General features: G+C 44.3%; 1 protein-coding gene across 1 annotated transcript in view; it reads right to left on the minus strand.

Annotated features, from left to right (window-relative positions):
• The window catches only part of Dnah9 (dynein axonemal heavy chain 9), a 341793-nt gene that overhangs the window by 69657 nt on the left and 245832 nt on the right, over nt 1-26304 (minus strand). Inside the window, 6 exon segments of the mRNA XM_028869363.2 lie at nt 961-1165; nt 2581-2703; nt 10618-10853; nt 14058-14246; nt 17651-17770; nt 25346-25771. Of these exon segments, the coding sequence (XP_028725196.1) occupies nt 961-1165; nt 2581-2703; nt 10618-10853; nt 14058-14246; nt 17651-17770; nt 25346-25771 (1299 nt within the window).

Raw genomic sequence — 26304 nt, forward strand, 5'->3', positions numbered from 1 at the left:
TCCTTCATTTCCATATTACCTTGTTTCATTTTTCTGAAAATTCTTATTAGTAGCTAAAAAGACATTATTTCTCAGTTTGCATTTCTGCTTCCCCTGTTCCTTTGTTTGGCTATAAGCTCTATATGCAGCTACATGGTCTTCCTTGGGCTCTGCTGCCTTTTCCACGCTATAATCTTGTTTGTTGTGGACTTAGACTCCAGGGGCGTCTTGTGAATAATAATGGGGATCCTTGAACTCAATCTCACATATGCTGTGGAAAGTTGGGTTCCCTTCTTGACCTGTATTATCCAATCTGATCACATTTAAAGAGAGGAAGGAAAGCATGCTCATGCTATGGACTGAACTATGCTCCCCCAAATTTGTATGCTGACTCTAATCTCCCAGTTGATTCTATAGGAAAGTGCTTAGGTGTCAGAGAGGAGCCCTTGTTAGATGGGATTAATGTTCCTAGAAGGATCACAAGAGAGGGGCTCCTCCTAGTTCCATGTACATATAAGAGGTCATGTGAGCAGGCAGAGGGCAGCAAGCCAAGAAGAGAAGCCTCACAAGGGACAGCTATGCCAGCACCATGGCCTTGGGGTCCCAGCCTTCAAAACTCATAGGACCTAGGTTCCTGCTGTTTAAGCTGTCCAACCTGTGCCTTGAAATGACACAACCCCAGCAAGGATGACCCTGTTTCTGTCACCCAGGCATAGTTTAATCCTACTTAGCCAGGCCCTGCTCTTGGGGACAGGAATGTCCAGTCTCTCAGCTATCCTGCTTCTGTTCTTCAGCTCACTACATTCTTCTCCCAACTGGGTATTCACAGGTAACTAGGTCGGGTTTGGACTCATCCACTGTCTTGAAGAACCCACTCTGCCGAATTCCAGGAAAAAACTGCCCATCCCCATTCCCACCGTGGCTGCACTGCACGACCTAGTGACAGAGCATTCCTTCCTTCCTCAGGGGATCTCGGCACACCTTCAGCTGCTCCAGGTCTGGTCTCTCCATGCTGACCACAGCAGCCAGCAGCTGGTCCTCCAGGCCATCCCTGGTCACCGTGAAGTTGATCAGGGTGGCCTGAGCCTGCAGTTCAGGTTGGTAGTGAGGGTTGGCCAGCTTGGTGTGAAGGATGAGCCGGAACTTGGGATTGAATTCACACTCTTTGTCTCCGATCTTAATGAATCTGGAACACATAGGCTCAAGTGAAGGTGGGGTGCCTTCAGGTAGAATTTTAGATTTTTTTTTTTAAACAAGGCCATACTCAGCAGTATTAGCATATCATAATTTTTCCTAATTATGTCTAACAACTACCTAGGATCCTTCTTTGTCTTAACAATAGGAGCAGGTTGGAAGAATTAAGTCTTGTCTCAGAGTCATCATGTTTCATTTTACAGTGTGAAACTCTAGGCAGGGCTGTTCCCACTGTGTCGATATAGATTCAGATGCTACGAAAATGTCCCAGCAGATGGCAGCACAGAGTGAGTGTGGCAGAAGGGGCATCTGCTCACAGTTGGCAAGAAGATCTTAGGCATGCCAGAGGGCTTCCTTTTTCTCGGCTAGAAAGGGAACAATTTTGATGGGTGAAAATAATTAAACACAGAAGCAGGTACAGCTTAAAACACAGAAGGATAACTTGGGGACTGTGCAATTGGTAAGGCTCCTGCTAAGGCTTAGATGTGGTTTGCCCCCAGAGATCCATGTACTGGAAACTTGGTCTTCCTTCTGTATGGTAGAATGTGTGTGTGTGTGTGTGTGTGTGTGTGTGTGTGTGTGTGTCTGAGACAAGGGTCTGATGGAAAGTAATTGAGAGGGGTTAATGCTATCTTTGGGAGGGGGCTGGGTCTAGTAGGAGTGGTTGAGTCTTTGAGAGAGTAAGCCTGGACCCTCCCCAATCTCTAGCTCCCTGTTTTACCATGTGGTCCCTCTCTCCGTGGACTCCCACCACGATGCCATCTGCCATATTGTGATATTGGAAAAAGACTCTTATCAGATATTGCTGGTCAGTCTTGGACTTTCTGTTTCCAAAACTGTGAACTCTACAAATGATTTTCTTAGTTAAACTACCTGACCTTGAGTACTTTGCTATAGTAATGGGAAACAGGTAAGGCTGACCCCAGAGTCAACCACACCTTCATGTTAATCAGCACTCCCACCATATGAGATGGAAACCCTTATACTTCTTCTCATTTTCTCATTCATATCAACCACCTCTTTGTGCCCTGTACCTGCTAAGCATTCAAAGTCACAAAAGGTCATCAAATTCACAGGGAGCCAAGTTCTGAACCTCACACATCTGGCTTGAATGGAATGTGTGTCTTAGAAGTTGGTCTGTTTTTGGCCATATTCCCTTAGGTTTTCTCTCAAATTGTGCACCATGGCCATCAGAAAGAGGATGAGGAATTATAGGCTTTCAGAAACCTCTGCAGAATCCAAGGGCAATGAAATGGCCTATTACTCAAGGAGAGGAAGGTCAGTCAGTTCCAGAGAGCTCCCTGAGCTGAGCTGAGCAGAAGAGGTTCCAGAGGTGACCTCTCCACAGCTCTAACCAGGGCAGTGGACCAGCACTGTTCACAGGACAGCTGTGCATCGGAGTCTCACCGTCCTTTCTTAATGACTTCTCTCCCAAGCAGAGGTCCCAGGACAGGATCAATGGATTCCTCGAGGTTCTCAATCAGCACCACATCTCCAGCTTCCAGGGCACGCTCTATGGTCTGAAGGCAGCTGGAGAGCAAGTTAGGCAGCATGAGTTATAAACACAGGGGGCCGATGCAATGTGACAAGACCACTGTGCCTTGGAGGGAAGTGCAGGGCTGGGCAGGGGGGCACAGCTTCCAGAAATATCTCCAGCTATTACACTTTTGTCTACTTTAAAATGACGTTTCTGAGATTTATATATACTTTATTTTTTTTTTTACATCTTTTAGAATTAGAAATGACAAAATAAAAAGGGATATGGAAATTAACCACAGTCCCTGTCTGTTATGTATAATTCAGTGTTTACTGTGAACATCTGGCTATTTGGGTGGTCCTTTGGTACTGGGTGATTGGTTTGGGGCCCCATAGGAAACAAAACCAACAAGCGCTCTATTACATTTTACATGAAATGGTGTTATGCATGCATCCAGTCTGCAGCCATCCTCCCATAAACTTTTATTATAATACTTGATTCAGAGGAACGCTCTGTAATGGTGGCTGCATAGGATTATTAATGACAAGGGAGAAAGTCTGCACATGTCCGGTAGAGATGCAATTGTTCCCAAGTATATCATTGGCTCTCCATGCAACATGTTGGTATGAAGAGCTGACCACATTACATTCTCAATTTTAGTTTTTATGTTATTGAATTCATATGGCACTTTGCTTTATAACCTAGTTTTTTATTTTTACATAAAATACAAGCATTTCCTCAATGCATTGACTATTCTTCCAAAGTAATATTTTACACATGTAAAATAAGATTCATTATACTTAAGAACAGATTTTATCTAGTTTTATGAGAACACAAAAATGGCACATGGTGTATCCCTTTAGCACACAGTACAAGTTGGTATACATCACCAGTTAACCCACCAATAGCAGTTTTTAAGTCTCACTTTGGGAGTCCTGTATGTGTTGCAGCTCTGAAGGGAAAGGCTTCCCCAACAGAAATGTTACCTGCTCCTGCTGTGGATATTGCTCTATATAAATAAAACACTGATGGCCAGTGACCAGGCAGGAAGTAGGTTGCCAGGCAGAAAGTAGGTGGGACAAGGAGAGAGGAGAATGCTGGGAAGCAGAAGGCTGAGGAGGGAGACACTGCAGCCACTGCCAGGACAAGCAGCATGTAAAGACTCTGGTAAGCCACCAGCCACAGGGCAAGGTATAGATTTATAAAAATGGGTTAATTTAAGATAAAAGAACAGTTAGCAAGAAGCCTGCCACGGCCATACAGTTTATAAGTGATATAAGCGTCTGAGTGATTATTTTATAAGTAGATTGTGGGACTGCGGGGCTTGAGGAACCTGGAGAGAAGCCCTCCAGCAACATGCTCCCATTGTGAGAGTTATAGCTCTGCAGGGAAAAGTATCCTGGCAATTGGGAGCCAAGTAATACCACAAAGTCACACTGCACAATAAACCTCACACAAAAAAAAAAAAAAAAAAAAAAAAGCAAACAGAGAGATTTATATTGGATTTATTGGGAGAGAAAAAAAAAAAAAAAAAAGGATCACACCACGAGGAGTGATCTGCCTCTATTCAGGTGAGAAGCCACAGGAGAATGAGAAAAAAAAAAAAAAAAAAAAAATGAGCAGAAGGCAGAGTTTATATAGAGTTTCTTGAGGTCTGGAGCTTTCCAGGGTAGCCCAGGATTGGAGGGATTTGTGTGTGTGTGTGTGTGTGTGTGTGTGTGTGTGTGTGTGTGTGTGTGTGTGTGTGTGGTCTGATCTTAGGGAAAGCTTAAGGATTGGTGGAATTCTATGGTTTGATTTTGAGGCAAGTCCAGGGATTGGTGGGATTCTGCTTCGAGACTCTGGTTTTGGGGTTGGGGTCAAGTTAGGATCAGTGTGTTCTTGCCTTTGTGCTAGTCTCAGGGTCAAGTCAGGGTTAGGGTGTTTTTCCTTGGCCCTTTTATCCTACAAGTCCTAGGAAATAGACACTATTTTATTTATCTATTTTTAAAGATTTGCTTTTATTATTTGTATGTTGTGTATGCTTTTGTGTGAGTGAAGGCTGAAAGAAGAGGAATCAGCTCTCTTGGTACTGGGGTTACAGATGGTATGCAAGCTGTGGGTGCTGGAAATTGAACTTGGGTCCTCTGGAAGAGCAACAATGGCTCTCCAGTCTCCCTAAACATTCTTAAATGACTTTTATTAAACTGTTAAAACACAACAAAGGGATCATATCAGAAAAATATTAATGTAAAAGGGACTTTGGGGCTGGTGAGATGGCTCAGTGGATAAAAGTACAATCCACCAATGACGAGTTTGATTCCTGGAATCCGCAAGGCCCCTCGAGGGCATGAGTGACCAGGTTCCACTCACAGAACACTAGCTGCCCTAAAGGCTGGGCCCAGCCCCATCCTACAGAGTAAAAAGCCCAAGATCAGGACTTGAAATCCCCCTCATCCCCACCCTGGAAAGCTCCATCCCTAAGAAACACTATATAACCCCCGACTTCTGCTCAGTTCTCACTACTTCTTGCCTGAGCAGAGGCAGCTACCCTCCTGGACTCTTCCCTCCCTATAAATCTCTTGTGTGAGGTTTGTTGTGCAGTGTGACTTTGTGGAATTCCTTGACTCCCAGGATACCTTTCCCTTCAGCGCTGTAACTCTTGGGGGAAACTTCCTCCTCCAGAGCAGAGCTGCAACACTTCCACTGGGGAGACCGTTCCCCTCAGAACTGTAACACTTACAGAACCCACTTCGTACAAGAAGAAAACTGACTCCTGTAAGTTGTCCCCTGACCTCCACAACATGTACTGTGGCACATCCACTCTCCAGCCCCAAGTAACCTAAATATAAAAAAAACAAAACATTGAAAAAAGATCTCAGCTCTTAGGACTGGGAAGTTTTCAAGGGAAGAATGTAACTTGCTTTCTTTATCTGAGCCACAGAGACAGGCTCGGGCTCCTTTGTGCTAACTCGCTAGAGTTCCTAGTTCAAGATTATTCTAAATTTAATGTTGCAACTCTACCACAGGGCCTCCATTTAGACGATATTCTAAGTGTCACAGAATGAAATGATTCTATAAAGTGTAGAAACAGGAACAGGTCACCCCAAACTGAGCAGGGAATCATTACAAATATCCACACTCCTATTGGATGACCAGAGGCAAGCTAAGACAAATCTATCTGATAGGATCCCTTTCAGAGCGTGTATTCAAGATATATTAAGAACTTCACGAAAAGCTGGGCTGTTGCTCACTTGACAGAGTGAAGCAGTGGGTTTCATCTCCACTACCACATAAACTTGGCATTGTGGTTTACTCCTGTAGTCCTAGCATTACAGCAGTGAAGGAGGAGGATCAGAAGTTCAAGGCCAGCCTGGGCTGTCTGAGACCCTGTCTCAAAGAAAACAAGATAACCCCAAAATAACCTTATAATAATCCATGTTCTCATCTGACATTACGTAAGACATAGCAATTATCTCTTGAAAGACTCCCAATCCTGAGTGTCTTTTCCAGAACAGTTAAAAACACATTCAAGCCAGGCAGTGGTGGTGTACACCTTTAATCCCAGCACTCAAGAAGGCAGAGCCAGGTGGATCTCTGTGAGTTCGAGGCCAGCCTGGTCTACAGAGTGAGATCCAGGACAGACACCAAACTACACAGAGAAACCCTGTCTCCCAAAACCAAAACCAAAACCAAAACCAAAACCAAAACCAAAACCAAAACCAAAACCAAAACCAAAACCAAACAAAACAACAAAACAAAACAAAAAACCCTCAAAACCAAAAAAACCCAGAAACACATTCAAGAGCGTCTTTCCACACCAACCAGTTTTTAGGGAGTTCAAACTGGACTATGGTTTGTGTGACTGTGCAGATCAAATCAGGGCTGCACTGCTGTACTGTATGTACTAGACTAAAGGCAATAGGAGATCACTGTAAGGCAGTGCTGAAAGCCCACCCACTGTTTTGACCATTCTTGTATCTTAACTCTGGCATTGAGGCTTTGCTGTTGGAAAGGCTACAGAGCCACTGATGCTAGTATTATGTGCAGACCATCTGGGGTACTTTTCAAACATGACAGGATCTGTTTACTTTCTGTTGTTTGGACTGAAGACGGGATTCTGACAATCAAGAAAACACATCTTGTCTCATCTTTCCAAAGAACTTTAGGACTAGCACACAGACCTGGAAACCACTCAAAACACAGGCAAGACAGAGCCTTTCATACCTGGTCCCTCAGAAGAAAGCCTGATAGCTCACCAGAAAGACCGCATGGAGCACAGTGTAGGATGATCTGGCTATTAAGACTCCCATGGCTCTTCTTTTGGGGCACTCTCCTCGGTGACTGTCAGTGGCTCCTGGCCCTCTTCCTCTATAGGCCCTTTCCCAGGATAGTACCTTTCCAAAGCTGTGGGACTACCCAGCAAGTCATTTTTCCCCCCACAGGAGATGGGGAACAGATCCATGGTGGTGCTTAGAGCTGCTGCCAGAACTCAGTCAGGTCATTTTTCATTTCTGGTGACACCACCTCACCCTGTGACTTCCCATTTATCATTGCCAGTTCCATCTGTGGGCAAGGCTCCCCTTTCTGTGATAATTTCTTAAGGCCACATACTAGTCTGGTCTAGTCACTTCCTCCTGACATTTGTTTTCACCAAGCAGGTCCATGGGGAGTCTCTTCAGCCAACCCATGTCTGCCTCATGCTTTGTTTTCTCTGATGCAGTGAGAACAGAGTGATAGGTGCCCATCAGGATGGTCTCCATGGATCTCAGTGTGAGCCTGCCAGCGCATGTTGAACATCATCATAGTCATGATGTAGAGGGAGGAGAAGCTGATGCTTACTTAGTGGTCAAGCCAGGTCAAAGATTAGCACTGTGCCTGTCAGTCTCCTGAAGAGTCCTATGGGAATCAGAAGCAAAGCCCAAGAGCCCAAGAGCCAGGATGAACAGAGGGACCTCCTATAGTGACCAGGTGGCCCTCCTCTATCGAGAGCTAGTCATGATTGCTGCTGGCCTGCATTTAGTGTGCCTTCAGGCCTGATCTAGATCAAGGGGAAGGGGCCATATTTTGGTTCACAGGTACAGTCTATCATGAGAAGTCTGTAGGGAGGAGCTTGAGGCAGCTGGTTAAGTTGCATTCACAGACCCCTACCAGAGGGAGTTGAATGCCCAGTTCTCAGTGTCTTAGTCAATCTTCTATTGCTTGAAGAGACACCATGGTTATCGCAACTTTCCCAAAGGAAAACATTTAATTGGGGCCACCTTACAGTTTAGAGGTTTAGTCCATTATCATGATGGGAAGCATGGCAACATGCAGACAGACATGGTGCTGGAGAGGTAGCTGAGAGTCCTATATCCAGATCAGCAGAGAGCAGAAAGAGTAAGCCACTGGGTCTGGCTTGAGCTTCTGAAACCTCAAAGCCCATCCTCAGTGACACACTTCCTCCAATAAGGCCACACCTACTCCAACAGGGCCACATGTCCTAATCCTTCAAATAATGCCACTCCTTATGAGCCTATGGGGGCCATTTTCATTCAGATTTCCATATTTTACTCTCTGATTTCCATAAGCTTGTAGCCATGTCCTAATGCATTTAGTCCAATTTCAAAAGTCCCCACAGTCTATCACAGTCTCAATACTGCTTAAAAGTCCACAGTTCAAAGTGTCTGACACTCAGGGCAGTTTCTTAACTGTAACCCCCTGTAAAATCAAAATGAAAAAGGAGATCACATACTTCCAAAATACAATGGCACAGGATATATTACCATTCCAAAAGGGAGGAAAGGGAGCATAATGAGGAAATATTGGACCAAAGCAAGACCAAAAACCAGCTGGGGGAACTCCAAACTCTACATCTCCATGTCTGATGTCAAAGCTTTCTTCAGATCTCCAATTCCTTTCAGCTTTGTTGACTGAAGCATATTTCCTTCATCCTGTTAGCAGCTCACCTTGGTGGGTATACCATGACTTTGACATCTCCAACATCTTGGGGTCGCCAACAAAATCCAGGCTTCATCTTCACAGCTTTACTTAAACACCTCTCTGAGCCTCCATGCAGGGACACCCTTGACACATACCTAGCCTCAGTGGCTTTCCTTAGCCACAGAGGAGATACCATAACCCCTTTCTTGTATCCTTGACTATAAAGCCTAGCTATGTGGTTGAAGTTGCCAAGTTCTTCTGTTTGCTAGGGCTGGAACATGCCCCCCCCCACCTCATTCAAACACATTTTCACAAGCTTTCTGTTTTCAGTGGTTTCTTTCCCTTCCTAAGACTGGCTGCCCTAAAAATCACTCTGTAGACCAGGCTGAACTTGAATTCAGAAATCTGCCTGCCTCTGCATCCTGAGTGCTGGGATTAAAGGTGTGTGCCACCACATCTAGCCCTATGATTTTCTTTAAGTCCTTTTCACAAGTTAGAAGCTAAACTGGGTGGAATCTTGCCCTGAGGTCACCACTCCCTTTATTTCATTCAGCAGCAGGCTTTTTAAAATCTGTTTATCTCCTTGAGCACAGGACTTCCTGGTGCCTCCTTTCTTCTCAAACTGTACATTTTCTATTTTTCCTTGCTCAGCTTGTTCCTTTTCATTATATCTGCATAAGAGTGGCCACTAATAACCATATCATAATCAATACTAGGCTGTTTTGAAATCTCCTTGCCAATGTTGTTAATCCAAAACTCCTTAATTTAGCCTCAGGCAGAATTTTTGGACAAGGCAGAAAACAGTCACATTTATCACCAAAATATTATAAGAATAGTCTACAGGCCACATCTAAATCACTTTCAGCACCACTGTCTTCCATATTCATACTAGTATGATCCATTAAACTCTGCTTAAAGCATTCAACTACTTTCCTAATTCAAAGTCCCAAAGGCCACATCCCTCCAAACAAAAGCGCAGCCAGGCCTACCACAACAATGCCGAAATCCCTGGAACCAACTTTTGTCTTAGTCAATGTTCTATTGTTGTGGAAGACAACATGACCACAGCAAATTTTATAAATGAGGCTGGTTTATAGTTCAGAGGTTTAGTCCATGATGGAAAGCATGGCAGCATGCAGATCGACATGGTGCTAGAGAGGTAGCTGAGAGTCCTACATCTGGATCATCAGGCAGCAGGAAGACAGTGTGAGCCACTGGGCCTGGCTTGAGCATTTGAAACCTCAAAGCCCACCCCCCAGTGATGTACTTCCTCCAATAAGGCCATACCTACTTCAACATGGCCACACATCCTAATCCTTCAAATAATGCCACTCCCTATGAGCTTATGGGGACATTTTTCATTCAAACTACCACAGTTAGATTTCTCTATTTTATACCGACTGGGACCCAGGCCTAGGAAATGGTGTTACCCACTTTTAGGGTGGGTCTTCTCACTTCAATCACCTCAATCAAGGGTCAGAAACTATCCTAGTCAAGATGATTCCCAACAGGCATGCCCAGAGGTTTATCTCCTAGGTGATTCTGATACTGTCTATTCGATAATCAATATTAATTGTCAAAGAGACAATTATCACCACCAGAGATGGTGATAACATATGCCCAGATGAGAAAGTACAACATCTTTTTAACTGGTATATAATGGTTGTACATCCTTGTAGGGTATAGAGTGATGATTTGATACATGTATACCTTATGCAATGGTCAGGGTAAACAGGGTTTCTGCTTCCTTAAACTAACATTTCTTTGTGTTGGAGAACCTTTGAATTCTTCTCTTCCTATGATATGTTTAATAAATAATGAACTACAGTCATCCTACTGACCACATGATTCCTAATGAGAAAGAGCACAGAGCTGGTACCCAAGTATCTTGCTGAAATACTTCCTAAACTGAGAGGGAAATCTGCAAGAAATCAGGAGAGTTGCCTGATGGAGAGGTCAGAGTGGGGGAAGGGAGATAAAAGACACTGGGGCTTAAACCCGTTCCATGCAATGTTTCCTTCTTATACACATAGCAACAGCGTCAAATTGTGTTCCTAGTCACCTACCCTTTCTGGCCTATCTGGGTGACTCGGAGTTCTTCTCCATATTTGTTCTTGATCCATTTGATGCCTTGCAGTTGAGGATCAACCATAAGCGGCCAGCGCTCACAGTTGATGAGGATGGTGGCATTCTCCATGGACATGCGGTCTGCAGGGAGGCCCTCATTCTGCCAGGCAGCCCCATCGGCATCATCAGTCAGCATCCTCAGGGGGTCCAGAGTGGAGGTGGTTGGGATGGGAACCTGATGAAGAGGTGACAGGCACACTCTGAATAGAAAAACCCATCTCTGTGAGAGAGAAGCCACAGTATCTCACCACATAACGTAACCCCTTTAAAAGCAAGATCAACATCTCCCTGAAGAGTGCTTTCTTGGCTGTGTGATTGTTGCAGAATGTATCTTGATAGATGAACCGTAGAAATTCCTCCTGTGACCAACTCTTTGCCCTTCAATATATTCATCTTAATCAAATTCCTTCTACAGCTTGTTTATGTCTTTTTTTAAAAAAAATTACTTATTGCATGTGCATGTATGTGTGTGCGTGTGCATGTGCTATGGCATGTGTTTGGAAGTAAGAGTATAATTTGGGGGAACTGGTTCTCTTCCTCTACTATGTGGGCCTCCATGATCTACCTCAGGTAGTTCTGAGCTATCTTGCCAGCCTGATTATTTATATCGTTAATCTATAATATCCATAACCATGTGGACATTTGCTTCTCTGTCACTGTTCTCTGTTTCTCACATTGGTTTTCTGGTGGCAGTATTAGCACACACAAACCACTTTCTCCTCTCATCTAATTTACCAGCTTGCAAAGGGCTGGGGGAGCTTCCTTTCCCCTACCCCAGTCTTCCCTGAACTCCACCCATGTCCCTCTGTGTACCCTCAGAGGTAGAAAAATCCTTTCTGTTTTTCTATTTTGGCCTCTCTCAGCTCTCCTAATTCTTCTATAAACAATCTTTTTCATTGACTTATATACTTTTAAAAAGAGGTAAAATTTACACAACATAAAGTGAACCATCGTAAAGCGCACTGTTTGGTGGAGGAGAGCACATTCTCAGTGCTATGCAGTCTCCAGCTCGATCCATCTTCTCCCAGGTATTTTCACGGCCCCAAAGGAAGCCTCGTGCTCATTAAACGATCCCCTCTGTGTCTCTCTACCACAAGCTCCTGGCAATTACCAATATGCTTTCTGTCTCTATAGATTTTCTGATTTTGGATATTTAATAAAAATGGAATCATAGAAGATGTGACCTTTTGTGTCTGGCCACTTCCATTTAGTGTAATGCTTTTGAGGTTTAGACTTATATCCTTTAAACTCTTTGATTCAACTGTCTCTGCAGTTTGCTTTGCTTAGGTACCTTCAGAAAACTATGTAAACCCTTTTAACTCCTTTTCCTACCATGTTCAAGTGGTAGCCTTTGGGCCCCATGATCCCCAGGACAGCTGTGAATGTTGTCTCACAAAAATCATTAACTTACTTAAGACATTATGATATTTTTGTGAATTTTTGTTTTGTTTTGGATAACTCAGTCACACAGGTTCTAGAGTATGACATTTATAGGTGAGAACATCATGCCATGATGTGAAAGGTTAAATAAATTTAAATGAAGAAAACAGAAGGCCAATGCTACAGCATCATGCTCTCTCTCTCTCTCTCTCTCTCTCTCTGTCTCTCTCTCTCTCTTAACTACGTCCCTCAGGCTGACCTTGAACTCATGACCCTGCCATCTCAGTCTCCTGACTTCTGTAATTACATATACATTACATATAGATGACACTATGCCCAGCTTGAAACACATTTCTGATCTCAGGAGAATACCAAGGGACAGAATTCCCTTGAGAAGCTTGATGTAGCCAGGCATCATGGTGGAGCCTGAGGAAGGAGGATTGTGTGTTTGGAGATAGGCCTCAGATATACAGAGAAAACAAAAATAAAGCAAAACAAAAACCAGAAATGTGTTTTGCCATGTTTTCTTTATAATCTTATGAATAAAACATTATTCTGGGATTCATAAACTTTACCAGACTGCTTGCTGTGGTTCCAATGTGTTCCCTAAAATTTAGGTGTTGAAAACTTAATCCCCAGTGAGCAGGTCACTGTGGCCCTGCCCTGTAAATGGCCCCCATTGATAGCATGGGAGTGAATTAGTTCCTGTTGAGTGAGTCACAGGCTTGAGTTTGGCCTCATCTTTCTCTCTGGCTCTCACTTTTTCTTCCTCTTCTGGCATGGGATGTCAAAGTACTGAGGTCCACAGCAGACTCACCAGACTGCAGCATCGTGAGCCAAGTAAATATCAGTTCTTTATTGATTAGCTGCTCTCCAGCACTGTTTGAGCACCAGACAATAGACTAGGACACTGCCAAAGGCATCTATGGCATAAGAATGCTTACGTATCTCAAACAAGCCCAACCCCCTATGCTGCTAAGAGCCACGCATCTTCTCCCAATGATTTCAAGATGAATGAATTCACAGCTCAATGAGGGTTGTTAGTTCAACTAGTTAGTACAACTAGTGCCACTAGTTACTGTTGAACTAGTATCCATGCTACTCACAGTACTGTAACCATTTTAAACCAGTCCATGAAATCATCATGTGGGTAGAATTTTATGAGCAGATCTGGGAAAATGTAGGCATCACTATAACAAATGCATTTGGCATTCTAGGGCTGTAGTTATGGGTGGGGTTTGGAATATGCCTCAGGGTACAATGCGAATTGTGCTCACTCTTTCTGCTGCTGAAGTCTGTGGACCTGATCACCTCCACTGGACTATGAATGTGCTGAAGCCATTTCAGCCTGGCATATCTTTTGTATTCCATTGACATGACATGTAGGACACTCTGAATTTTTGACTAGTGTTTGGAAACTGATGAGCCTGAGTAATAAGAATGTGCCAGGGCAATGTTAGGGTCTAGTTAAGGCTTGAAATTTCCTTTAGTCAGCCACAAGCATCCCCTATTTCATTACTTTGATATACAGAGGGAACACATGAGCATTGGTGGACAAAGTTGCTTTTATAGCTGTGTTTCTGAGCCATGGGTATAAGCTGTATGGTTTTGGGGCCCAACGAAAATGGACCAGGAAGAAGAGAGAAGAAACTTCCTCCACTGCTCCCATGATGTCCTCTGGAACAGAGAGATCCTTTGGTGTCTCCCAGATTTTACCACTTGGAAGTGAGCCAGGAAGTAGAGGTCATCAAAGAACCAGAGCACGGAGTTCCCATGAGAACCCCTTTAAGGCATGGTTCTAGGTGGACCAGAGGACAGAGGACCATAATGCCTGGCAGTGTAGAGGATATGAGTGTGTATGTATCCCATGCCTCACACTCAGGTGGGAGTGTCAGTGCATATGCAAGGAGTACTGGAAGGTTTGGGTTATGATGGTCACATGATCTCAGTGGTACACACAGGCTGACAGTCAGGACAAATTCAGGCCATACATACGTACTTTCAGCTGGCTCAGATAGGGTTTCCAGGTCCCATCCATGAGGCTATTTCGGTATTTTTTGGTAAAGAAGCCCAAGTAGGAGACGAAAGCTGTAGTGAGAAGAATGTCTCCACATAACGTCCTTTCCTGCTGTTTGAAGTTCTGCACAGCCTCGGCCCACCTGATGTTTTCAGAAGCGAGTCCTCCAACCTACCATTTAAAGGGCAGAAAGGAGAGAGAAGCATCAGATGGAGCCCACAGAGCTGTGTATTTAGTCAAGGAGGTCACATGCCATATGTCCACGGCACAAAGTCCCAGTAAACCATTGTGCATCCTTCTCCACCATGCGGCCCTTTCCATCAGCCATGTCCTGGCTGCAGGTGACACTCCAGCACACAAGCCCCTGCTCTGTGTTGTACATCACATGGACTGTGCGATAACAGATTCTGGATGTCAGCTGCAGGGCTCTGCCCTTTCTACATGTGGAGACGGTTCTACCAATTCCATGGGTTGTTGTGAGGACCGAAGATGTTCATGTGTGTTACCACTCAGCATAGTGCCTCATCTGTAGGACACATTAGAAAATTAGACTTTTCTTCTTTCTCCTCCCTAAGTGTTGGAGATATGAAAATAAAGTCAAGTCCATGTGCCCTAAACAATTTTCCAGTGGGTGGGAAGATAGAGGTGAATAAAGGCAGTGAGAGGAGGTGTATACACGTGAGTGTGTACAAAGTGCCAGAGACTGCAGCACACATCTCAACTGGCCTGGCTCATATTTGGGAGATACCTCTTTTCTTGGGAGGAGATTGTCATACATTGTTAGAGCTGGCAGAGCAAGATGTGATTTGCCAACCCAACATGGCCCTGCCCCATTCTTAGATTCAAACAGTGAAGTCCAAGTTTCCTTACAGAATCTCTGTTGGTGGAGACAGCAGTGGCTTCGGATACATCCGGTCCCGTAGCCTCTCATGGAAATATATATGACGAAGTCTCTATCTGATGGAGAAGGCTGTGCTGAGTTTTATAAGTCAGGTGAGGCACTAGATGGGAGGCAGGCAGCCAGATCTGGTTGATTTCTTGCATGTCAGCAGGGTGCCCTCTCTGAACCAAATTGTTTGGTGAAGTTGGTCATCTCAAGGTTGCGCAGCAGCCTGTCCCATCCATAACTGTGGCAACACATTTCTTGCTGACTGCTCGGCTGAGACCTCGACGTCTGCCAATCCGAGCTGTGAATAGCAAGGCTCTTGAGATTGTTTTTGGGACTGAATTGTATGTACTCAACATGCTGTCCTCCTATGTGCTCAGCCTGTTTAACTCTGACCTGCCTTTATGAGAACAATGTAACCAACCTCACCATGTTTTGCCCTTTCCATGTAATCAGCTAAGCTAGTAATAACCTAATAGCCCAATAGTAATAACCTAAGCTAGTGCATAGCTTTTATCTTAAATTATGTACTTCTATGCTCCTGACCCATAATATAGTAGTATGTATATGTATATTCTGTGGTAATTATTTACTGAAAGCAAAACAACCTTAAAACAAATATCCCATAAGTCCTGGAAGCAACATGTTATTGGTTGCTAAGATCTGTGTGGTTTTTGAGTGCTATCCTGGGTCAGTCATGGTCAGTAAAGTAACTTCTTCCCTGTAAAACTCTGTTAAAGATTTCTGTTAAAAAAGTATTCCCCATTTAATTCCTGTATCATTAATTTCTGCTCAGTAAACACAGAGCCAAGTCCGTTGTTAGAGACAGACAGACAGCAGGTACAGGTTAGATAAATACAGCAGACAGGCCACAGACCACGAACACAAGGCAGTGAAGACGTGGGGAGAGAAGTGGAGAATTCATACTTATGCTCATTCTTGGTCTAAACTACTCCAAGGGGAAATCTATTTTCTGTTTTAATGCAACATCAGAGTATATAGCAGCGGACACACATGTGGATTGGTATCTTCACTAAGCCATAGCTCAGTCCAGTGGTGGCTACAAAACATGGCTTAAAGAAATATGGCTGTAGCTGGAATAAGTGAGGAAAGGAATTTATTATAAATCTCTTCTCTGTGGTGATGGGTGGTGCTGTGAAGACCACAGAATAAAGAGAAATCACTCTCAGTAGAAGCTGCTGTCCAGTCTCTGCAGCTGAATGTGAGAGAAATACGAGCCAGGAGGAATTTTAAAAGGCCACAGATTCTTTGACCTCTCATCAAAAGTGGATGCCAAAGTCAGGCATGGTGGCTCACATCCATAGTCCCAAGACTCCAGAAGCTGAAGCAGAAAGACTGAGTTTGCAACCAGCCTAGACTACAGAGTGAGAGCCTATCTCAACAATGACAACAACAACAACAACAACAACAACAAAACAAAGCCAAGACACAAGGTTAAAATAAGAGTTCTCCATCTCCGTCCCCTTGACTTTGTAATTATTTAGATGGACAAAGACAGAAGCGGCTGACACTGTGCTAGTTTTGGCCCCAGGTTTTATGAGAGTGACACATTCTACCTCCTGTCTCTCGGCACATTCACTTGTAGAGTCCTGGAGTAGGACAGAACATAGCTGATGATGCTACTAGAGAGATTTCATAGAGACAGAGAGAGGCCCTTCTGAGTTCACCCTACTAGCCTTACCTGCCAAGGTACCTATCAGGTGAAGGAAGTTATTCTGGACTCTCCAACCCAACCCAGCCCCAGAAACTGAATAACCTGAATTCTTCTGGCATGGAGATAACACAGCAAGATAAACTCTACCTGAAGCTCTGCCCCCCTACAAGACTGTGAAATAATTATAGTATGGTTACTGTGGTATTTTTCTCTTCTAAAACAGGTTGGTTTATTTCATTCCTCTGAGTGAAAAAGGAAAGTATCATTAGTCTGAATCTCATAAACACAGCCTGGATTGTGAAGCCCTCCAACACTGGGTCCCAGAAAACCAATTCAGGAGGCACAAAATGTCGCTTCAACCCCTTCAGTACATTCTTCTGGCCCCACACCCACCAATACCAGCTCTCTCCTACCCCAACCAAGAATGGCATATCTACACTTGCTCCCGAGTTAATTTTTTTGGGGTGTGTGTGTGATTTGTTATATAGCAACAGACATGCTAAAATAAATACCTTTGTCCTGACATTTGGACTTGTTTTCTCAGGAAGGCCAAAGCCTGCCCATCTCTCCCCTATTTTCCTATGTGTACACACAGGTGTGCACAAATAAGGTCACATCCAGAAATGTTCAGGGTCAGTCAGTTTCCTTCCTTTCTGCTTCTCAGTTCCTAATCTTGCACTTTATGATCAAATATTACATGGATAAGAACTCTGGAATTCACCCACAGAATGCCAGCTTCTTTGGCCCAGGCATATCCAGGAAGCATGGCCACACTTGTAGCAGCTGTCTAGTAGGTCCAGCATACCTGTCTGTCTAACTACCTCTTTACGACATCAGCTTTTTGATCAGAGATCACATAGTCTCAGGTCACATAGTCCCTGCATCTCTGCACATTTTAATACCACCTCCCCCCCATTCCCAGGGCCAGTCAAAGCTGCACTGAGCTGAGCTCATCCAGTCACACTTCTGGGGCACTTGACAAACTCTGCTAATGTAATTAGAGCTCAGACTCACCAGGCGGTTTGCAAGGGAGATGGTGCCTGCGGTCACTTCTGCTTCTTGCTGACACTTGAGTTTCTCTGCCGTTGCTTTCTCAAACTTGGCCGTGAGCTTGGCCAGGTTTTCATTAAGGTGCTGTGGAGGAAGGAACGCAAAGTTGGTCAGCAATTACAAGCCACCTCTTAGTGCTTCCAAGATAAGGCTTCACGAGAAGAGGATTCTGAAGGAAATGCTGGGTAGGGGGAAGGAGGCCAAGAGACTAAGACCAACAAGGAAGTGGGGAGGAAAGGAAGCCAAATGAGGGGTGATCTCAGGTAGCACCCCAGAGACAACCTCAGCTTCTTCCTGCAGGGGGCGCCTGGGATGAAAGCCCAGAGATGTCTGATCAAAGCTGAGCACTCCTGGCTTGTGTAGAGACAATGAGGTGAGATGGACATGGAGCAGAGCAAAGGGACAGAAAAAGTCCCACCTCTCCTTGGGCGGGGGAAGGGGTTCAGTGAGTTTACAGAGCACAGGTATTGCTGTTGGAGGCAAAAGCACACCACAGCTGGAGAAGCAAGAATATGGCTGCAGGCCCCAGGGGGACCTGGGAGTGCCACCGACCAGATGTGCCGCACTAGGCTGAGGCTGGGCTGGCCTTCCTTTCCTGGAACTTTTACTTAGCCCTCATCCATTTTCCACCATCATCATAAGGGCTGGATGTTTTTCAGAAAAGGCATAGCTTCAATTTTCCTCTGAGTTTATCAGGAATTAAGAAGGGAAACATGTCACTTGTCACTTTCAGAGTGATATTCACATAGGTGAAGACACAGGGACACACAGCAGATACTTCTGCAAACGTCTGTGCCTATGCAGTAACTAAAGTCCAGGCTGCTTTGCTGGCCCTTGCCAAGGTGTAAGATAGACAGATAGTGTCTGAGTTCACACTACTAGCACTTTAAAAAGCAGCGGGCATCGGATTAATGACAGCAGACTGAACACACCCATCACCTTGTCTTCTTCCCAAGCAATCACTAAAGTGATTAGGAAGCAATTTCAACGGTCATCAGCTCCCTGCACCATGTGAATCAATGGGCATTACTCAGGGGTGGGAGAGTCAGTCCATCCAGCAGGATGGTAGAAGTCCACACCAACGGAAGTGTTGGATGGCTGGAGAAGGGCAGAAGAGGCTGTGGCTTCCATGGTCACCACAACAGCTATTTATCTGCAGAACCTCTATCAACTGGAGATTCTGGAATTGTGACTGAGTGGGTGGTCAGAAGGAGAGCTAACTGGAAGCCTATTGGCGCCCCAACAAGCATCTCTATCCAAATGTCCAATGCAGCATCACCATGAAGGAGAAACTCTGGCACTTCAGATGCATCCAGCATAGCATCTTAGAAATAAATCTTATCAGTCAGACCTGCCTCTTTGACTGCAGAGATAATACCAGCTTTTAAAAAAATGTATCTTTAAATTGCTGACATTTTCATACTTATACACAGTGCACAGTGACCATATCATTCTACCCTGTTATCCTCTCCTATCCCCGCCATCCCTGCTAAGCCACCTTCTCCCTGCTAACCACCCTCCAGCTTTCCTGTCTTTGCAGGTTTTCCATGGGCGATCACAGCTGCTGTGTGTTCATTAACGCAGTGGCCATGCCATTTTAACTTCCTCCGAGACACCACAGACAGAAGATGTCAGCAACTGCCTAGATGAACGTAAGCAACAAGAGGGAAGCGATGACCGGAGGGCAAGACAGGGCTCCCGAGAGCAACAAGAACAGCACAAAGGGCCTTGGGACCAGGTCTCAGAGAGGTCCAAGGTGGCTCGGCTACAACACGAGAATGGGAGTTTATTAAATGGAGGTGAGAACAGAACCACTGTTGGGAATGGCTGTTTTATTGTTAATGTAAACAAACAATAGCGATTGCAGTGTGGGTAAGAAAGAGGAACTTAGAAAACATGCACGGCTTCAGACTTCTCCCAGTAAGCCTGTGAAAATGAACAGTGCCAGCAGGGTGGGGGAAAAGCAGAGGACAAAGTTAGGAGGTTCAACATCCGATGATCTGCTTGTATTGCAGAAGATTACAAAGGAAATGGAAGAGAGATTGCTGGAGAAGAAAACAATAATATGTCAGGAGGGCTTAAGACAGTAGGTCTCCCCATGTCAGCATGAATAATATAAAGAATGGGATATTAGAAACGCGTGATGGGAAAGAAGAGGGAGCTGTATGGAGGTGGAGGGGTTTAAGTGAAGATGAAAGTCGGGGAGGGGATAGAGAAGGCAAGAGGGTGGGCTTTATCTCAAACTAAGAAGGGGGGCAGAATGGATAAATAATGGCAGCTACACAAAAGGAAATCACGGATGTAATCCAGTAACGGAAGATAGAAACTCCATGGGGGAAAAGAGGCTGTAAAAAAAAAATTTTAAAAAGGACCCAGGTTTCATTTCCAGAAACTACATGGTGGGTCACAACCAGCTGCAACTCCAGTTACAGGGGATTTGACACCCTTGTCTGGTCCCTGAGGACAACTGGGTACATGTGCAGTGCACATATATACATGTAGGCAAGCATGCATAACACATAAAAATACTTTTTAAAAAGAAAATAAAATTATTGTGTATTACTTAGATCTATTGTGAACAATAGAGATGTTTACGTAATATCAATGGAAGTTACTGACTTTTTAAACTTTCATGAATCAGTCTATGGACAGAGACACTTAGTTTTGGTTACAGAAGCCAATGTAGATAGTTTTGGCCATGGCAATCACAAAACAGAAATAAGGTTATGACGACAGACATTGGGAGGGAGAGGATGAGAGAAGAGCAAAAGTTTGGGATAATAGACAGCTTCATCCTGAAAGATGAGTCTCCCAGGAAGCCACCTTTATGCAATGGAGCAAGAAATAAAAAGCACTGTCATCTAAAACTAGTTGTCATATGTTTTCTAGGAAGATGCCGAAATCAACAACTTAGACCAGTCAGATGCCTGAATAAGACACAGGGAGTAGAGATATCAGTCTAGCATGAAAAACAGAGCAAGGAGATATTGAGGACCGGCCAGAAAGGAGTCCAGTATCAGGCAACAGGCACTGATGGGGTGGATGGCAGGGGCAACATGGCCATTCACTCCAATAGGAAGACACTAGTTAATTGCAGGACAGGGAAGAATATAGGGGAATCTTCTGGTTATGTGTATAATGGCTAGAAATCCTATTTCTATGTAAAATTTCTGATATGTTCAATATTAGCAACTGTCTGAGTTACTGGTCTACTGGTATGAAGAGATACTTTAACCACGACAACTCTTATAAAAGGAAGCATTTCATTGTGGGCTTGCTTAGAGTGTCAGAGGCTTAGTTCATTATCATCATGGCAGGGAGCACGGGGGCAAGCAGGTGGGTGCTGGAGAAGTAACTGAAAGCTCTACATCTTGACCTGCAATCAGCAGGGTGTGTGTGTGTGTGTGTGTGTGTGTGTGTGTGTGTGTGTGTGAGAGAGAGAGAGAGAGAGAGAGAGAGAGAGAAAGAGAGACAGAGACAGAGAGAGACAGAGAGACAGAGACAGAGAGAGACAGAGAGAGAGAGAGAGAGACAGAGAGAGAGAGAGAGAGGTGGGGGTGGGGGAGACACTGGATGCCTGGCATGGGCTTTTGAAACCTCAAAGCCCACATCCAGTGACACACTTCCTCCAACAAGACCACACCTTCCAATCCTTCTCAAATCGTGCCACTCCCTGATGACTAACCATTCAAATATATGAGCCTATGGGGACCATTCTTATTCAAACCACCACAACAACTACTCGCTCATATATTTGAATGCTTGGTCCCCAGTTGATGAACTATTTGGAAGTCTTTGGGTAGTCTTTGAGGTTTCAAAAGCCCATGCCAGTCCCAGTCTCTCTTTCCCTTTCCCTCTCCCTTGTACCTGCAGATCAGGATACAAAGTTCTCAGCTGCTGCTCCAGCACCATGCCTATCTGCTCTGTGTCATGGCGAGCATGTACTAACCCTCTGAAACTGTAAGCAAGCCCTGTATTAAATGCTTTCTTTAATAAGAGTTGCCTTGGTCATGGTGTCTCTTCACAGTAATAGAATATTAACCAGGAGAGCAACTTCTTAAGCCATCTGCAAATATGAGATCCAGGCCCAAGGAGACAGGTCAGCTCTGAGATGGCCTTCAAAGCAGATCAAAGAATTAAAAGAGGATGTTGTTTCCTATGAAGACCTTTCTCTACCATTTGATATTTTCCTTGCTCTACGAAAATTTCCAACTTGTTCTTATTGATATTTTGCTTTATAAATTGTAATGTTAATACATGCTTATTGTAGAAAATGAAAACTAGATGACCAAACAAAAGCCATCCAAAATCTACCACTTAAGACCAAACACAGTCAACAAGCTTAGTGTGTGTGTGTGTGTGTGTGTGTGTGTTGTACAAGTGTCCGTGTTTTAAAGTGTATATACATGTGTGAAAGGAAAAGGCTGTAATGACCTCAGTAGCACCTGGAGAGGCATCTCCTTGGTCCAGGCGAGCCTCCATGGAAAGGATGGGTTCTCTTTCTCTCTGATGTAGTAGTTAAGTATGCGGTCATGTTCTTGGGATGTTAATAGGCGAATGTATAAGCACAGAAAGGAGAGGTTTTTTTTTTTTTTTTTTTTTTTTTTTTTTTTTTTTAAAGAATATTATGTATACAATGTTCTGTCTGCATATATACCTGCAGGCCAGAAGAGGGCGCCAGATCTCATTACAGATGGTTGTGAGCCACCATGTGGTTGCTGGGAATTGAACTCAGGACCTTTGGAAGAACAAGCAGTGCTCTTAACCTCTGAGCCATCTCTCCAGCCCAAGAGAGGGGGTTGTTAAAAGCAGAAAATACTTAGGCAGAAAAGAAACATTTCCTATGGTAGCCAAGTGTTCTTAAATATTCTTCTTGCATTCCCAGGTTGAGTGGGCCCATCATACGAATTTGGCTCCTGGAAAGGTATAAACATTTAAAAAACATCCTCTCTGAACCAAATGTTCCTTTAGTTAAAATAACTTGAGTAAAAAAGTCTTTTAAAATTCAGTTCTTTACACTTTTCTGGGAGAGACTGAACAATATGAAAATTATTAGGAAGTCCTGCGCCCCCCAAAAAAAAAAAAGCAACAGAGGGGGTGTTTAAGGTGTGTTGTACTAATGGAAGGCTGGTTATGGACATTACCACCTGTTCTAAGGACATGGTCCAAGAACACTGGGTTTATAAAGCAGGTATTTAGAGGATATTAGTTTCTTCACCAAAGTTATTATTGTTATTTATTAAGATGCTATGGATTGAGCATCTTAAAGATGTTAGCATTGAGCCCCAGCCCCAGTCTCAAGGATTTGCATCACACAGAGAGACTGTCTGCAGTGATCTTCCACCGGGAGCCTTCATGTGCCTATTTTCACCTGACCGTCAATAAACCCATGCTGCCCGAGATGTGCAGCACATCTACAATCCTACTTGTCAGTCTGTGAAACCTGCTTTATCATTGCCAGGCATTCGCAGCAAGATTCTTGTTTGCCTGGGATGCATGTGGAGGAAATAGATATCCCGAACGTTGTTTGGCTTACGCTGGATCCTGGCAATAACTGAACTCATGCCCGTGGCTGGATGTGTGTGTGTGACTGACAGCGCTGAAAGCAAGATGGGGGTGGGTTATCGGGGAGCAGCCACAGTGAGGATCGTGGTCCCCAAGGCCCTTCTTGCTGTTTTCTTTGTCACAGGCTGCCTCTGGCTCATGCTCCATGCATGGTTGTCTTCCATGCCCAGGCTAATCCCCTGAGGCAGGTACTGTTATCCTGTCTCCTTCCCTTCAGGGAACTGAAGTTTGGGCCCGCTGAAGACACAAGAAATAAATATCCCAGCTGAGAGTGAAGCCAAGGTCTGTTGAGATGGACGAATCACTTATTTATTTTTAAAAATTTAATCATTTTTTCCATGGAATATATTTTGATCATATTCTTCCCCCTCCCCTAACTCCTCTTGGGTTCTTCTTACCTCTCCACCCAAGCCAACTTCCTCTTCTTTTTCTCCGTCTCACTCTCTTGGAAAAAAGCAAGCCAGGGAAAGCAACAATAACAAAAACCAGTAGGATAAAAAAATAGCAAAACAAATTAAAAAAAGTGGACAAAAAAAACCCAAAATAAAACATGAGTCCATTTTCTGTTGGCCAACTATTTCTGGTCTTTTGTACTGCCCTGGATTATGGCTGTTGTATCGTGCGACACTCCACTGGAGAAAACTGGTTTTTCCTTTCCCAGCAGGTATCCATTGGGAATAGCTTCCTGGTTAGGGGTGGGACTTTGTGGAGAAGGGCAAATTTTTTGTTTGTTTGTTTTGTTTTTCAAGACAGGGTTTCCCTGTATAGCTTTGTGCCTTTCCTGGAACTCACTTGCTAGCCCAGGCTGGCCTTGAGCTCACAGAGATCCGCCTGCCTCTGCCTCCCGAGTGCTGGGATTAAAGGCATGCACCACCACCGCTGGGGTGGGCAGATTTTTAACTATGCTATCTTAAGGATGACAACCTCTCACTTTGCTAATTTTTAGTCTTCTTTTTCGCTGAGAGTTGAGCTTAGGGCATTATGTGTGCTAGGCAAGAGCTCTACCAAGCTGCCTGCTTGCTACTAAGTCAGTATCCATTTCAATGGTAAAAGTGAAATTCAAAGGCAATCCTCTCTCTAGAACAGTGGTTCTCAGCCTTCCTAATGCTGAGACCCTTTAATACAGTTCCTCATGTTGTGGTGACCCCCCCCAACCTTAAAATTATTTCCATTGTTACTTCATAACTGTAATTTTGCTACTTTTATGAATCGTAATGTAAACAGCTGATATGCAGGATATCTGGTATGTGACCCCTGTGAAAGGGTCATTCAACCCCAGGCTGAGAACCATTGCTCTAGTAGGTGTAATCCCAAGGTCACAACAACCCTTCACACCTGAGTGAAAGCAGACTAATGATGTATAGTGTTTGTAAATGCCAACAAGCCTCAGATGGAGCCTCAAGGACCACTATAACCCACAACATACTACTTATTTACTTAATCTCTTTATGTAGCCCAGGCTGGCCTCAGACTCAGGATGCTAATCCTCAGTCTCCTGAGTGCTGATACTTCATCATGATGACTTGTTTTTAAAACTTCCATGGAAAAATGACGATCTCACTCACACATCACACCCACATCTTCACACTGCAGAAAGTGAGACAGACTGACAACTCGTCAGAATTGAAAATAATGGGTAGAAAAGGCAACATTAAGACAGCTCTAACCTACATTTCAAGGGAGAAAAATATCTCAAAGCCGTAACCTTTTGTTCTTTACTATCGAAAGTACAATAGCATTTAATTCCTATTTGACTGATGAGGGAGCTGCTGAGACTCCACTGATCCTGTTCTTAGTCTGCTGTGTGTCTCTAGGACTCTTCTTTCCTCATAGGAGAGTAATATGCATTCCCTGCCCCCCCTTTTTTTTTTTGCCCAGAGCAATGTACCAACTGCCCAGTGGGTTTTTCTTGTTTGGTCTATGTGTGTTGGAGAAAGAAATGGAAAAACTGTCCCAGTTGAAAGGGGATGAAATTTTGCATGAGCATTTGGTTTCTCCTTAGGCATCATGTTGTCAGGCTCTGGTGGTGGCCTGGGGTTGCTGTGTATTCTATAGGTTGACATTGTTGGGCAGGAGGGTTCTAGGTTCACTTACAGTGATCTTGGCTTTGATGGCTGCCAGTTTCTCCTGGGCAGCTGTGAGGTCGGAGGTGGCTTTGTTCAAAGCCTGGCGCTTTGGTTCCACATCACAGAAGACCTCGTAGAACCGCACAATGTTTATGACCCAAGAGCAGAGGCCCGCGGCTGCATAGGACTTGGTGGCCACCAACTCTGGGTTGAATGCCGGGTCTTGCAGATAGGGCTTGATGGCTTTGAGGCAATTCTCATGAATGTTTTCCTTGTCAAAGTGGATTAGGGAATCCAGGAAGCTGTCCACCTTGGTCATGGTGATCTTGGCAGCCTTCCAGCTGCGGTCCTTGGGCACCTTGCCCCCTGGGGCCATGAGTACCATCACTGCAGCGCTGACATTGCTGACGGCCAGAGGTGGGGAACCAAATGTCTTCAGCTCTGTCAGGTTGGTCTGAGAAGAGAGGAGGAGGTTGTTAGAGGAAAATGGATGAGTTCTCTTTGTCCTGGGCCGCTAATGGAGTTAGGCTGTGGGGTGATCAATCTGAAAGAGCTGCTTTGAAGCCTGCAGCAGCCCTCTGAATTTTAAATATCATGACTCATCAAAGGGGAAGCAAAGTGACTCCCCAGTGGCTGCAGACTTCCCTGAATGGTTACCCGAGACTCACTATGTTCTTCCAGCACTAAGTGACTTACAGCCCATTAGAAACACACTATTATTTCACATCTAGCTGAGAAATAAAAGGATGCCAATACACTCTGAAACATGCAGCATGACATGAATAAAAGATAAGGTTATTATAAATTAATTTCCATCTTGAATTGAAGAGGATAGCACTGAAACTCAACTGTTTTTTTTTTTTCTTTTAATTAAACTGCTTTTTTCCCTGAGCTCATTCTAAATACACTTGACTGTCCTGAATGCGCAGTGGTATTTTTGCCAAGAAATAATTCAGACAGAAAGCCAGGAGTGGCTTGAGAGTCAGC

This window comes from Peromyscus leucopus, chromosome 8b (genome assembly GCF_004664715.2).
Source record: "Peromyscus leucopus breed LL Stock chromosome 8b, UCI_PerLeu_2.1, whole genome shotgun sequence".
NCBI lineage: Eukaryota > Metazoa > Chordata > Mammalia > Rodentia > Cricetidae > Peromyscus > Peromyscus leucopus.